A 13489-nucleotide genomic window follows, 5' to 3' on the forward strand; every position below is an offset into this window, starting at 1 on the left:
AAGAAAAAGCCTAGTATAGTCTTTCAAGTAGGAGCTCACTATTGTCCCCTCAATAGAGGTCATACTATCTAAAATAAAATAAAATGTCCAGTGATCTTCAGATCCATGCTACATTTCATTATGTCCATCCTGCCTATTAAATACTCTTTATCTGCCCTACGGCTACTTGTAAAGATAGTTCTGGGTTTCCTTATCCAACCAAATCTCTTACTGTGCTGCAGAACTCTGATAATAATGTGTTGTCTTCAGTGATTTGACAGCCGTAGAAAGATGCTGTCTTAGCCAGAGGACTCTTACTTTGGAATGACCTCATTTGGTATCGTGACTCCCAACACGTGCACTTTGAACACACTCCGAGCACCTCCTTTAAGGATGGATCCTACATACTTTCTGCCCTGCGATGGAGCCCTGCCCCTGCATTTCTCTACAGCAAGATGTCAGGGAGGCTTCAGATTCTGTTTGGATCTAAAGGCAGTGCCTGGACCCCCCGTTTTGGCCTCTGGGTCCTTGACCTGGAGCACAAGCTCATTTGCTGGCAGGAGCATCTGTCTCCATATGGGGAGACAGTCTTCAGATCTCCTTTGCTCTTCCCTCATTAAGATGTCAGTCCGGCTCAGCCTTGTTCTCTGCTGCCAGATGCACTGACGAGCAAGCAGCCAAGTTCTATCAGGAGGAGGTTTGCTGCCTTCTGAAGGCAGGAGGGTAGCGCTTTGCTGGTGGATTTGACCTGTGCAAGCTTTCTGGAATTCCAAGAGAGTCTCTGGGACATTCTGTGAGGTCCAATTCTCTGCCTAAGGCAGAGTCTTAGAGTGGCGCTATCTTCGGCATTCGAAATGTCTTTTGCTCTAGCTCAGAGCAGATGGGGTTCTTCTACTGCCCCGGCCATTCTCAGCTGTCTCCTGGGTGAGTGCCACTGGCTCCCATGGCCCCAGGCTGCTTGGCAACACCCTGAGTTATGTTAGAGATATTATAATGAATTATACAATGCATTATACATAATTAATTTATAATAAAACACACACGCAATGGTTTAATTTCTCCAAGTGAATGATGTGCTACCCGCCAGACCTTGCTGGAATGTATCCCCTGACTGCCTCTTCATCTGGAGGCAATGACCACCAGCCCTTAGGAGGATCTTGGTTTGGAGAACCTGCCAGGCTATCTCTGGAGTATGTCCCTCAGGAGAGCGATCCTTCACCACCTCTAACAATACTCTAGACCCAGCAACCTGTGGGGTTCTCACCCCCACCTCTGCATTGAGATCTCTTATTTTCTTCACTCCCCCAGAGTATGGGAGATCCTTCCTTCCTTCCTTCTTTCATTCCTTCCTCAAATACATGCTGGCTGCTCATTGCATACCTTGTCCTTAGCTTGGTGCATATCAAGTAAATAAAACAGACAAATATCCTTGTCAAAGTGGATCTTGTACTCTAGCAGAGGGCGGCAGGCAGTAACCAAGTGTGATGCATGGTAAATCCTGTTGCATGTAGTACAGTGATAAGTGCTACAGAAGAGGAGAAAGACCAGGACCGTGCCCCACTGTGGCGGAGGCAGCTTGTAGTTTTACACAGGATAGCAGAGACAGAGCTCATAAAAAGCAGTGGTCCTACAATTACTGAGACTGAGGGGGGCGGGGAGAACGCCCCCATGGCCTCCATGGCCTCCCTGGGACTGGATTTGCTTGGCTGCTCGGCTCTGAGACGTTTTAGTAAAGTTTGTAACTTTTGCTTTCAGATGTTCAGGATGGCTTTGCTCCTGCTGCCGCTGTGGCTTCTGCCTCTCTCTGGGGGATCCCAGAGGGCTGAGCCCATGTTCACTGCAGTCACCAACTCAGTCCTGCCCCCCGACTATGACAGCAACCCCACCCAGCTCAACTATGGAGTGGCAGTGACAGATGTGGACCATGATGGGGACTTCGAGATCGTTGTGGCAGGGTAAGTGCCTCCCACCCTGAGCTTGACAGATATATTAATCACCTTTTGCAGTGATACAGTTGTGTGACGACGGTAACTCCAAAGCACAGTGCAGTGACCAACGCTTGTCCTCACTGGGGTCTGCAGTCCTTTGTGGTCAGCGCCAGCCTGGCTGGCTGAGCTGCAGGTCTGGGATTCTGTGGCTTTGCCCTTTGCTACAGCGGGGGCTAGAGGCACACGGCAGCTTAGAAGAAAGCTGTAGAATCTGCAGGCTTTGCAAGGTGGCTTCTTGTCACACATCAGCCTCCTTGGTCATGCAGGTATTACTTCCTCCCCAGTGAGGTTCTACCCAGGCAGGACATAAAAGTGTTAGTCCGTAGAAGGGGTAGAAGGGGTTGCTGCATGCTCACTGACTCCCACGGCACTTCACATAAGGCTAAGAAAACGTTAATTACCCATCTCTAAGAAGAGTGAAGATGGAAATCAGGAGGGAGAGTTAAGCCTCCTCTGGCTAGGCACGCTTCCTGCTGCTCCTCCTCAGAAAAAGGAATATTGTGTAGCTAGAGAAGCAGAGACTCAGAGTTCAGATGGCTTCAGATGGTGCCCGAGGTGTACAGCTTTCTAGTTGCATGACCTTGAGGTTCACATACATCATCCGGAAGGAAGGGATCGCTGTAATGGCTTGTCCTGAAGCCTCACTCGGCTATTGCACATGATAGTGCATTGTAAGTTCTGCCAATCACCATGGATAATTGTTATTTATTGAGCATCCGTGTGTGCCAGGCTCTATACATCATATTTCACATGCATCACCTTTATCCTCTGACAACACTATCATCCCCATGTAGAGATGAAGAATTGAAACTCAAAGGTGGGAAGGAGGGAACGGAGTTTAGCTGGAGACTGCTTGTCTACTGTGCATGACGCTCTGGGTTCAGTTCCCCACCACCACCACGTATTGGTGGTACACATCTATGATTCCAGCACTTGGGAGATGGAGGAGCACTATGAGACTGTGCCTCAGAAAACCAAACAAAAGATAATAATTAGCTTTCTTTGTGTAATGTAAATAAATAGTAAGTGGATGGATGGGTCAGGATTCAAACCCTAAGGTGGCCTAGAGTTACCAAACTGTACTATACAAAGTTTAGTCGATATTTCAACAATCAGCCAGTAATAAAAACATAGGAGGGGTCATCTGCCTAGTTCTAGGAGACCTGAGCTCTTTTGGAAACATAGAACAAAGTACCTAATGGGTGATGGTATTTGTAGCAGTTGTACGCAGCAGTAAAAAGTGTTGGTCTTAGAGACGGAAGAATTGGTCTTAAGCATTTTGTGAAAGGGTCTCAGGTATTTCAGGCTAGTTTTGAACTTGCTTTGTAGCTGAGGCTAGCCTTTAACTCCCATTACCTCCACCTCGCAAGTGCTAGGATTACAAGCATTTGCCACAACTCACAGTGAAGAACTGGTTTTCAGTTTAACCATATTTAACCCAACACTTGCCAACCTTTGTGCTTCAGCTCTGTATTCCCCATCTGTAAAATGGATGCATTGAACCCTACCCTACCCGCCTACCAGGACTGAACTCAGGGTCAGTGGTGATGATATATAGAAAAGTTAGTTTCAAAGGGAATTTTTTTCTCGTCCATTTTTTTTCCACGCTGGTAAGATGTGAGCTACTCAATGACCTTCTAGATGCTAGTGATGTTTCCCAGTGTGATGTTCATTAGGCACATGTGACAATGAAGACTTGAAGTATGGCCAAAGAATTGAATTCCATCTTCTCTACTTTTTTCCGACACAGTGTTTTTTTTTATATGTACCCTGGGCGGGCCCAAAGCCTATAATGCCTTGGTATTGGGTTTACAGACATGTCCCATCATACCCAGCTCAGGGAACTGAATTTCTAATTCTGATCAAGTAGCCACATTTCAAACAGGCAGTTCAGTTTTGCTTAAAGAGCAGAAAATAATAAAACCGTGCAAATATGGAGGGTAGCAGGGTTCCTCTCCTCCCGTAGTGAGCTGTGTGGCTCACCTGTGTTCCACCTGCAATGCCAATTGTCCCCTGAAGCTGAAGCAGGGGGAGGCTGAGCCATGCCCAGAGTAATTCCCAGAGCCACATGCCACCATACCATTTCTGAGATGCTCTGGTTGGCTCCTGATAGGTGACCCCAGCCTCCCCCTGGTGGGCCCTGGGGCCAAAGGACAGGTTACATGGGAGAACAACTCTTCCCTCTTCCTGCCCACCCCCACCCCTAAGCATCATGGGCATGTTCTCTGTTCAACTAAGATCCTGGTGTGAGCTCATAGTCTCATAAGTTAATATGGAAAACCTAAGGCCTGCGCTGTGAACAGAAAGTCTCCTCACCCGCTTTTCCCCTCAGGGGACACCTGACAGGTACTGCCAGGCTCCACAGATGGGAAGTCTCTCACTGTCTCCACAGGGAGGATGTCTCTGGCCTCAGTACCGTGTGCTCCCCATACCTGTCTGGTGGTCCCTCTGCCCTGCCCTATACTCGCTAGCATGGCCAGTTCAGGAGACCTTTGTTGTCTTCCTGTGGTTGCTCACTCTTCCTGAGGTCCCCACAGGGGGTGAAAAAACACCTTGAAGAGCAAAGCACTCCCAGGGAGAAAGATGCAAGGGCCCCTCCCGGCTTCCTTTCATCCTGCCTCTTTTCTGGCCCCACTCTCCAAGGCGTGCTGACACAGTAGTACTAGCCAGCACCACCCTCCTCATGCTTCATCTTCCAGCTACAAAAACATCAGGTAACAGAAAAATTCTCGCCCCCAGTCTCATCCTGACTCGGTCTGTATGGAAAGGAAAAAAAAAAGCTTGATGACAGAGGTTTCAGTGTCTCTTTGTCTTTACCAGGTCAAAAGTGCCTGTGCCCCCGACAGACCCATTGCTGAGTCAACTTACCCAAGCCCCAGCTTAAACATGGCATTCCATTCAGCATATCCTTTGGTGTGCAGGGAGTTCGCCTTGAATTTACTGAGCATTCAGCTTCTTCCTTTCTGAGCAATGGCTGTGCATTTCACCTTCCTCTTCCGAAGACCTTGTCTCCTCCAGTGAGCTCAAGGACTTTGCTTTAGTGTCCTGTAAGGTTGAGAAGCTAGACTGTCATTCACAGTCATTGCAGAGGAGGTGCTATACCATGTCCAGCTTGCCCCAGGCCTGGGTCCTGTAGGGGGATGGAATTACCCTTTGGAAACAAGGCCTAGATCATACAGGGCCTTGCCCCCTCATTCTTTCCCAGGCAGCTCCTGAAGTAGCTGGAGCTTCTGTGTGTCATTCTGAAAGACGTATTTGTTGCTCACCCAAAGGAAAAAGACTTACAGGAGGAATAGGATAAGTAAAAATGGAGAAATCGGGCACCCTCCCAGCTCCAGGTCAGGGTTTCTTTGTGGCTGTTGCAAAGAATTGTGAATTCTCGGAGCATCAGAAAGACACGTTCTAATTTAAGTACCCACATACATTCCAAAGGCAAATACAACTTTTATTATCTTCAACTTGGGATGATTTGTCACTGTCTTCTGCTTTGGGCTGGATAACCAAGAGTTGACTATGCAGACGTATTTAAATCGGGACCTTGAGAGGTCATTTGGTCCACCTCTTGCCTCCCAACAAGGCCAGTCCTGTAGCATGTGGATGCTCCGTGTACTGAGCACCATCCAAGGGAATGTAGTGATCATTTTGCAATCCAGCTCAGTTACTTAAGTCAGAACCAATTTGCCTAATCTGAATCCTTCATATAAGAGCTTAATAGGCCATTTCCTTTAGCTTTTGTTTCCTGACTGCCTTGAAGATACAAAGCCACCATTCTTTCACATAAAGACAGCCGGGATCCCTGCCCTGTCTCTCATCCTGCTGACTCCTTGGCAGCATCTCTGATTTAGACTCTTACTCTTTCATCCGCCCTGCACCCATATTAAATTCTGCTTCCTTCTCTGTCTGATTGTAGGCTTTCTGTTTAAGAAACATGTTGCAGGAGTGGATATTTCTAAAAACTGAATTGGAATGCCTTTAGCTGGGGCACCCGTATCCTGGTAGTGGCAGGCCCACCCGTTATCTAACAGATCTTTCTATTAGCCGATCCCTGAATGCGGTTACTTTTGCAGCCCCTGGGATAATGGCCAGCTCTTTGGTTCATACGGCATCCTGTACTTGAAGTTGCCTTGGATTTGTTGACCTTGTGCGTCTGACCAGAGCCCTGTTACTTTGAGTATTTACTCTTTGAATAGGTTTGTTTTGCTTTGCTTTTTCAGTTTCCTCGTTCTGGCTATTGACAGCATTGATTTTGCACATGTTGCGGGTGGGTTTGTGTTGTGTTTCGGATTCTTGAGTTAATTGTGATGGAAGGCGTGTGCGTGCTTCTGACTCTGGGAGGAGCAGAAAATGACCGCCCTTTGTTCTGCGGGGATGGGGGAGGGAAGGGGCGGCTCATCGCTCCTCCACCACAGCTGGGCGAGTGCCTGCGCATATGGAGGGCTTATCTGCTAACCGGCAGGTGCGTGATTGAGGTCTGCGGATAGCTGCCTCCCTGCCAGGCGAGGGGAGGATTTGATCACCCCCAGAGAAGGCTGTACACGCACAGACCATTGAGGGTCTTCGGGACTGTTCCCTGGACAAGTGGAAAGCCCAGTGGCTTCCCCTTTTCTCAGTGGAACTAAACACCCAATCTCCAGCCTCACAGGATCTGGAGAGGGATTCTTGTTGGTGCCAATCTGGCACAATCCTTTACAGGAGCGCTGTAAGGGCTATCCCGGTAGGTCCGAGATAACCCCTCTGCCCTCTCAGTTCCCAGCAGGAGTTGGCTCCAGTGGAGAGACTGTAGTGGTTGTAAAGTTTAAACCATGATTTAGATCAGTTTTTCTACACAAAGAGCATTCATTTGATAAAACCTTAGCGTGTTCTTCACACTCGGGAGGGTTTCATTTAAAGGATGCTGCAGATTGTAAAGCAGTGTTTTGTTTTTTTCCTCTCAATTTTGCAACTATGTCAGGAAACTTTTTTAATTTACTAAAGCTAATTGAATTATTTAAAAGGCAAACTGTATTCAATTACCTGATTAATCATGATCATATAGGAGATACCATTAAAAATAATAGAAGCAGTGAAAAAGAATAGGATATTTATCTATGGTTTAACCAAATCAGCACTTACCATGGTATTATAACTGTAGGCAGATACGTGTGGTTGCTGTGCATACATATGCATGCTACAAATAGACAGATGTCATAAATAACAGGTTCCGTGTGCATATAAATACATTTAGATTTATGTACTATGCTAAAACGCATGTCTAAATGTATACAGATGCACACACAGATACACATGCTTTTAACAAAACAGGAATAAACATGTTTGAACTTTCAGTTCCTTTTTTTAAAATAATGCTATTTTAGGGCTGAGGAGATAGCCCAGTTGGTAAAGTCCTTGCTTTGTGAGCATGAGGCTCTGGGTCTATTCTCAGAACCCAGATAAACAGTGCTGGCATTGTAGAAATGCTGTAAGCCCAGAGCTGGGAAGGCAGAGACAGGCAGATCTTCGGGGCTCGCTGACAACCTAGCCTACTTTTTGAGTGTGTGTATGTTTGTGTTCAGGTGTACTTGCACATGCGTTCACTGAGCATCCAGAGGTCAGAAGGTCATATGAGGGTTCTTCTTCGATTGTTCCCTACCCTATTTATTTAGTTTTGAGAATAGGTCTCATACTCAACCTGGGACTCATTGGTTTGGCCAGGCTGACTGGCCAATAAGCTCCAGGGATCTCCCTGCTCCCCCACTCAGGAACTGAAGTTGCAGACTCCATTGCTGTGGATTCTGAGGACCCAAACTCAGATTCTCATGTTTGTGTGGCACACACTTAATCAGCCGACCTGTCCCCCCAGCTTCTTTTTCTAATGCAAAGTATGTTTCTCTTTCAATTACACTTAAATATATTTCATTGCAAAAAAATCAGACAATATAGATAAAGATAAAAATCCACCCTTTCCAACCCCTATCCCCTACTCCAAGCCCACCTTAGTCACTCTTAGAATAATAATGGTTGCCACTTAGTGATTTGTTTCTAGATAGTAATGAATGTGTGATAGATGTTAGATAGATAGATATATAGATGATAGATAGATAGATGATAGATAGATAGATAGATAGATAGATAGATAGATAGATGATAGATAGATGATAGATAGATAGATGATAGATAGATAGATAGATAGATAGATAGATAGATGATAGATAGATAGATAGATAGATAGATAGATAGATAGATGATAAATAGATAGGTAGATAGATAGAGGTATTCTATATTATATAAATTCCATATATATCAAATACATAATTGTGAGAGGAGTCACTGTAATACATATTGTCACACTTGTTTTTTCCCGGTGTAACATGTTAAACATGTACATGTATCTTTTAAAAAGAAGTTGTTTAGTGCGGACATGCGGTACACAGTTCCTCATTTTTCCAGTGGACTGCAAGTGTTTCTTATCCCTAACCATTGCAGGCATTGATATACTGCATGTCATCCTTACAGACGTATGCAAACTTTTCTCTAGGATAGATACCAAAGAGAAGTAGAAATACTGGCTTAAGGAGATGTGTGTTTGAAGTTTTAATAGTTATCACTAAATCGCTTCTCGTTTCCATCTTTCTCATTTATTCATAGGCTGTAAGCAAAAAGTAAGCTTGGGGATTATTTAGTTCAACAGCTCTTTGAGCCCCTATTACATGTACAGTCACCCACGTCCCAGGATCTGCACTTTATCAATTTAGATTTAACGGTTACAAGAAAGGAAGGGGCTATTCTTCACCAGCAGAAGCTGCTGCTGCTGCTGCTGCTGCTAAAACCCAGGGAGAGGAACTTCAATACTTTCTAATTCAAACAGCAAAGAAGACTTCCTCTAAAGCCTCCCTCGAAAAAAGAGAAAAGTATTTCTCAAATGAGTCACCCTTAACCCGAGACCCATTGTCAGCGGTATCACAGAAGAATGATTGTGAGTGCTGAGTCTTCAGCTGTGGCATAGCATGGTAGGCCACTAACGCTGAATGCTATAAGATCCAGTTGGAGCAGGAGCCAGACCTTTCTACCCCATTCTTAAAACTTTCCTAAGAAGAGCTCTGAGCAGTGTATGGCAGGCTTTCCAGAAATATCCAATTGCCTCATGCATGCCTCCTACTCTGCAGCCCTGGGCAGCCACAAACCAGCTCAGAAGACCCAGGCCTCTCTATCCCCTTCTCCCCAGGCACACACGTAGGGTGGCAAGAGTTACAGATGGCAGAACAGCAGCCATCCAAAGAGACATGCACCCTAAACTCCAGGACCAGTGAGTATGTTTTCCTACACTTGCAGATGTGATCATGTTAATGACCTTTTGATGGGGAGGTCACTCCCACATAATTACAGTGTTTTTAAAAACTGGAATGGGAGGTAGAAGAGGAGTTGAGAGTAATCCCGTGTAGGAAAGCTCGCCCTCCCTTCCTGGCACTGGAGGTGGAGGGAAGGGCCAAGAGCCAGGGGAGATGGGTGCTACTGAGGGATGGGATGTGAGGGGACATTGCCTAGCACCCCTGGAAGGCACCAGCCTTGCCACACTTCATTTTGGCCCAGTGAGACCAACACGAGCTGTCTAATACACATGATGGTAAGATAATTTGTTCCGCTTTAAGCCATTAGGTTTGGGGTCATTTGTCACAGCAGCCACAGGAACCAAGTAAGTGGGTAAAAGGTCAAGTGCTTGGTATCATTTTTCAAAGAGGTGTCGGCCATTACCTCGGAGAACTTTAACAGTGTTATTTTTATAATTTCACAACAATAAAATGTATCTCTCCAACAAATGCATCTCTCAAAATCAGTGTCAGTTACCTGTCATGGGAACATGTATAGTTTTGAAAAAAAAAAATTTTTTTTTTATTAAAAAACTATTATTCTAGGTGGGGGCAGGCACGCCACCACAGGCCGCCATGGAGGTGAAAGGGCAGTTTTCAGGAGCTGTTCTCTCCTTCCTCCTGGGGGTTAAACTAAGTTTTCAGGGCCTACCTGTGGAGCCACTTTCTCAAAAGCCACTTGGTTCCTTGATGGCCCTTGGATTAATTCATCCCACCTCACTGTTTGGTTCCTGGTGCTCTGATTGGCTGGAGGCAGGAGAAGGGATTCAGGGTTTGTAAGGAACCCACTGTCCTTAAATGGGGCAAACATACTCAAAGGTCCCAAGTAGCCAGTGTCACTCATGAGACAAAGCACCCCTGGAGGTCACCATCCAAGAGCTACAGGCACCCCTGGAGGTTCCGAGGTCATCCAGAGGCTCACAGAAGCGTCTGAGCTGAGGGGGCAGAGGGCAGGTAGCCTGAGAGTCTGTTTAATGAGAGGACATAGGCCTCTCAGGCCAAAGAAAGTCACACGTCCTTGTTATCATTTATTTGTTTTTAAATTTATTTTTAAAAGGCAACAACAACAAAAAAACCCTGATTTTTGCAAAGAAATGAAGAGTTTTTATAAAAAGCCATTCAAAAATAGTAATATAATTAAGACACCAAAATTGCCTCTGCCGCAAACGGCAGGGCTACTTTTAGTAACCTGAATTTTTCATCCATTCAGAAAGTCAGCGTACGTTCTTGCCTCCCATCACTTAAGTTGAAGCCTCTCTTCTCCCCACTTCTTAGTGATGCGCTGACAGCCGAGGGCCCTCTTAGTCCCCCCCCTCCCCCCAGCTCCACTGTAAGGCAAAGGAAAGCTTCGATGGCCATTGGCAGCCCTACAGCACGGGCCTCCTAGGATCACTTGGGCACTAGAGGCCTCTGACCCAGCCTTCCTCTCTGGAGTTTCCTTTGCACATCCTTTCTCTTCTGAAGACCTGCTGACCTGGGAAGCAGGTAGTTTTACTGCTTTCTAAGTACGTGCGGATTTAAAGCCACCAGAAACAAGCACGCCCCCTCCTGACTTTCAGTATGCTCTCCCTGGAGGCTTGCCTTCACCTGCTTGTAAACCAGTTTTGAAGGCAAAAGCAGAAGCAACAGGGAATTTCTTCTCATTTTAACCACCACAGCAGCCCACACAAGGAACAGCATGTCATCGACTCCAAGTTACAATTTTTGTTACATTTTAATATCTCCGAAACTGACATGTGAATTCCAATTGGCAGCTTGCATTGAATTGGCAGCTCTTCCTTTTCTAAAGATACATGAAATAACAGTGAGCCTGGCCTTATTGCCAAATGAAGCCCCAGACTGGATTAAAACACTACACAGAACCGTCCCCATTTTACAGATGAGGAAACTGAGGTCCAGAGATCTGCTCAGGGTCATAGGGGTGGTGAAAGGTGCGAGCACTATTCTCTACAAGCCCATCAAATAAAGCTGGTTAGTGTGTTGTCCAAATCATAATTTTTATTAAACCTTTTCCTGCTTTTATTAATAACTAAGAAGCTTATTTTGCAATGTCCTACTGTGGTGGTGCATTTTCTTTTCTGAGTCTGTGAATTTTGTATTATATATGCTGATGCAGATTTATTGGGTGCAACTTTACAATCTTCGTGTTTTCCTGGTGAGTGGATCCGTCATCGTTATGAAGTGACTTCATCCATGCCTGCATTATACATTTGGCCTGATAGTACTGCTGGTGAATTTTCTTTTGGTTAGTGTATACCAGGTTCCCTAGTGTGGATGTTCAGTGTCCCTTAAAGTCCCTGCGTAAAACACTTGTTACAAGCTCAGCACTTTTTGTAGGTAATGGGAACGGTGAGCCATGTAACCTTTGGGAGGCCATCCAGTCACTGGGGGCATGTGCCCAAAGGGGATGGTGGGGCCCCCAGCTTCCTCCTCTTCCTCTCTCTTCCTCATGTCTCAGCCGTAAGTGAGTGGGTTTGGTTTGGCCATGCGTCCACCCTGGGATGCTACCTCACTGCAGGCTCAATGAAACCTCTGAGCAGTGAGTCCACATGATGCTCCTACCAAGTGCTTACCTCTGTTGTAGTGAGAAAACTAGCACACAAAGTACACTGTTTTCCACGCTTTGACTGGCACTTTCTATACTCTTTATGTGGGGTTTTTGTGTATTTCTTATCCGTGGCAGGAGCTTCTGGCTTGCGTTTTCAAACTGTTTGGTCACATATGATCGTCTCTACTGAGTTTAGTCTGCTTCTATATAATGGCAACATCAAGCTGTGTAGGCTTCCAGGCGTGTTTCTGTTATTTGTTCATTTCCATGGTCTTTAGAGCTGGTTTGTTTTTGTTTTTAAGAACCACCATAGGTCGGTGAGGTGGTGTTTGCATGCCTGTAATCCCAACACTCAGGAAGCTGACGCAGGAGGATTGGCCTGAGCTTGAAGCCACCCTGGGCTATATAGTAAGACTTTGTCCAAAAAAATTGTTTTATTTATTAAAGGGCTTTTAAAAATTGACAATAAGAAAGGTTCTTGGGTTTTTTTTAATCTTTTATTTTTGCCTATTGATTTGGGGTTAATACCCTCTACTTCTGTTTTATTTGTGGTTTAGTTTGAAGTTTTATGATACATTTTAACTGTGTAAACTCTAAAATTATCCTAACCTTCTTCTGGAACAATGTGGGGCCTGCGGTGCACTCTAAATGTGCATGTGCCCTCTTAGCACGGGAGAGTGTTTTAGTCCTGTTCCTTATTAACCCTGCCCATTACGGTGATTACCAATGCTGTTATTATTATATAAAAGCCATGTTTTATAGTTAGAGCAATTTTCACTTTTTATTTGTTCGTCATTCCCCTCACGTCTCAGAAAGGCCTTCTGGGATTATTTTCCCCTTTTTCCTGGTATTACCCCTTTGGATGTTCTTTCCTGAGTGCCAGATGCTGGTAAACGCCCAGGTTTTACTTACTCTAAAAATATCTTTATCGTGTCTCCACTCTAGAAAGATGTTTTTTCAGACCAATGGTTATTTTCTCCCTGTCTTCCAGCTGCCGTCATTTACTTTGGATACCTGTTTCTAGGAACGACATTTCCTCATCGGTGATCTGCCTCTTGCTTCTTTTTCTTTCTTTCTTTCTTTCTTTCTTTCTTTCTTTCTTTCTTTCTTTCTTTCTTTCTTTCTTTTTTTGCAATTTATTGTTTCACAACCACATGTCCACATGTAGAAATGGGGGGGTGCAGTGTGTACATGTTCATATGTGCAGATAGTCAGACATGTATATGGAGAATAGAGGATGACAAAATGCCTTACTTTATCACTCTCCACATTATTATTATTATCATTAATAAGTATTGTTATTATCATTATTATTTTTGAAACAGCCTCTCTCATTGAACCTGAGGATCACGTATTTGGCTAAACCAGCTACTGAGCTTGAGATCTGCATGTCCCCAGCCCCTTGTTGGGATTGCAGTCATATGCCGCTGTGCCCAACTTTTACATAGGCGCTGAAGATCTAAACTCGGGTCCTCATCTTTTCACAGCAAGGACTTTTATCCACCGAGCCATCTCCATAGCCAGAGCCTCTTTTGTAAAATTTAAGATTAAAAAAAAAAAAAAGTTTGTGCTTTTTGAATCTGAAGATTCAAGTCAGTTCCAAATAATTATCTGCCTTCAACTTAGAAAAA

General features: G+C 45.0%; 1 protein-coding gene across 3 annotated transcripts in view; it reads left to right on the plus strand.

The window, feature by feature from the left end:
* Nucleotides 1–13489, plus strand: part of Crtac1 (cartilage acidic protein 1) — a 142509-nt gene that overhangs the window by 16157 nt on the left and 112863 nt on the right. For all 3 annotated transcript variants that reach the window (XM_059257894.1, XM_059257901.1, XM_059257910.1), the window contains exon 2: nucleotides 1735–1934. In XM_059257894.1, coding sequence (XP_059113877.1) covers nucleotides 1735–1934 — 200 coding nt within the window. The remainder of the gene's footprint in view (nucleotides 1–1734; nucleotides 1935–13489) is intronic.

Source organism: Peromyscus eremicus, chromosome 1, assembly GCF_949786415.1.
Source record: "Peromyscus eremicus chromosome 1, PerEre_H2_v1, whole genome shotgun sequence".
In the NCBI taxonomy this organism is placed as follows: domain Eukaryota; kingdom Metazoa; phylum Chordata; class Mammalia; order Rodentia; family Cricetidae; genus Peromyscus; species Peromyscus eremicus.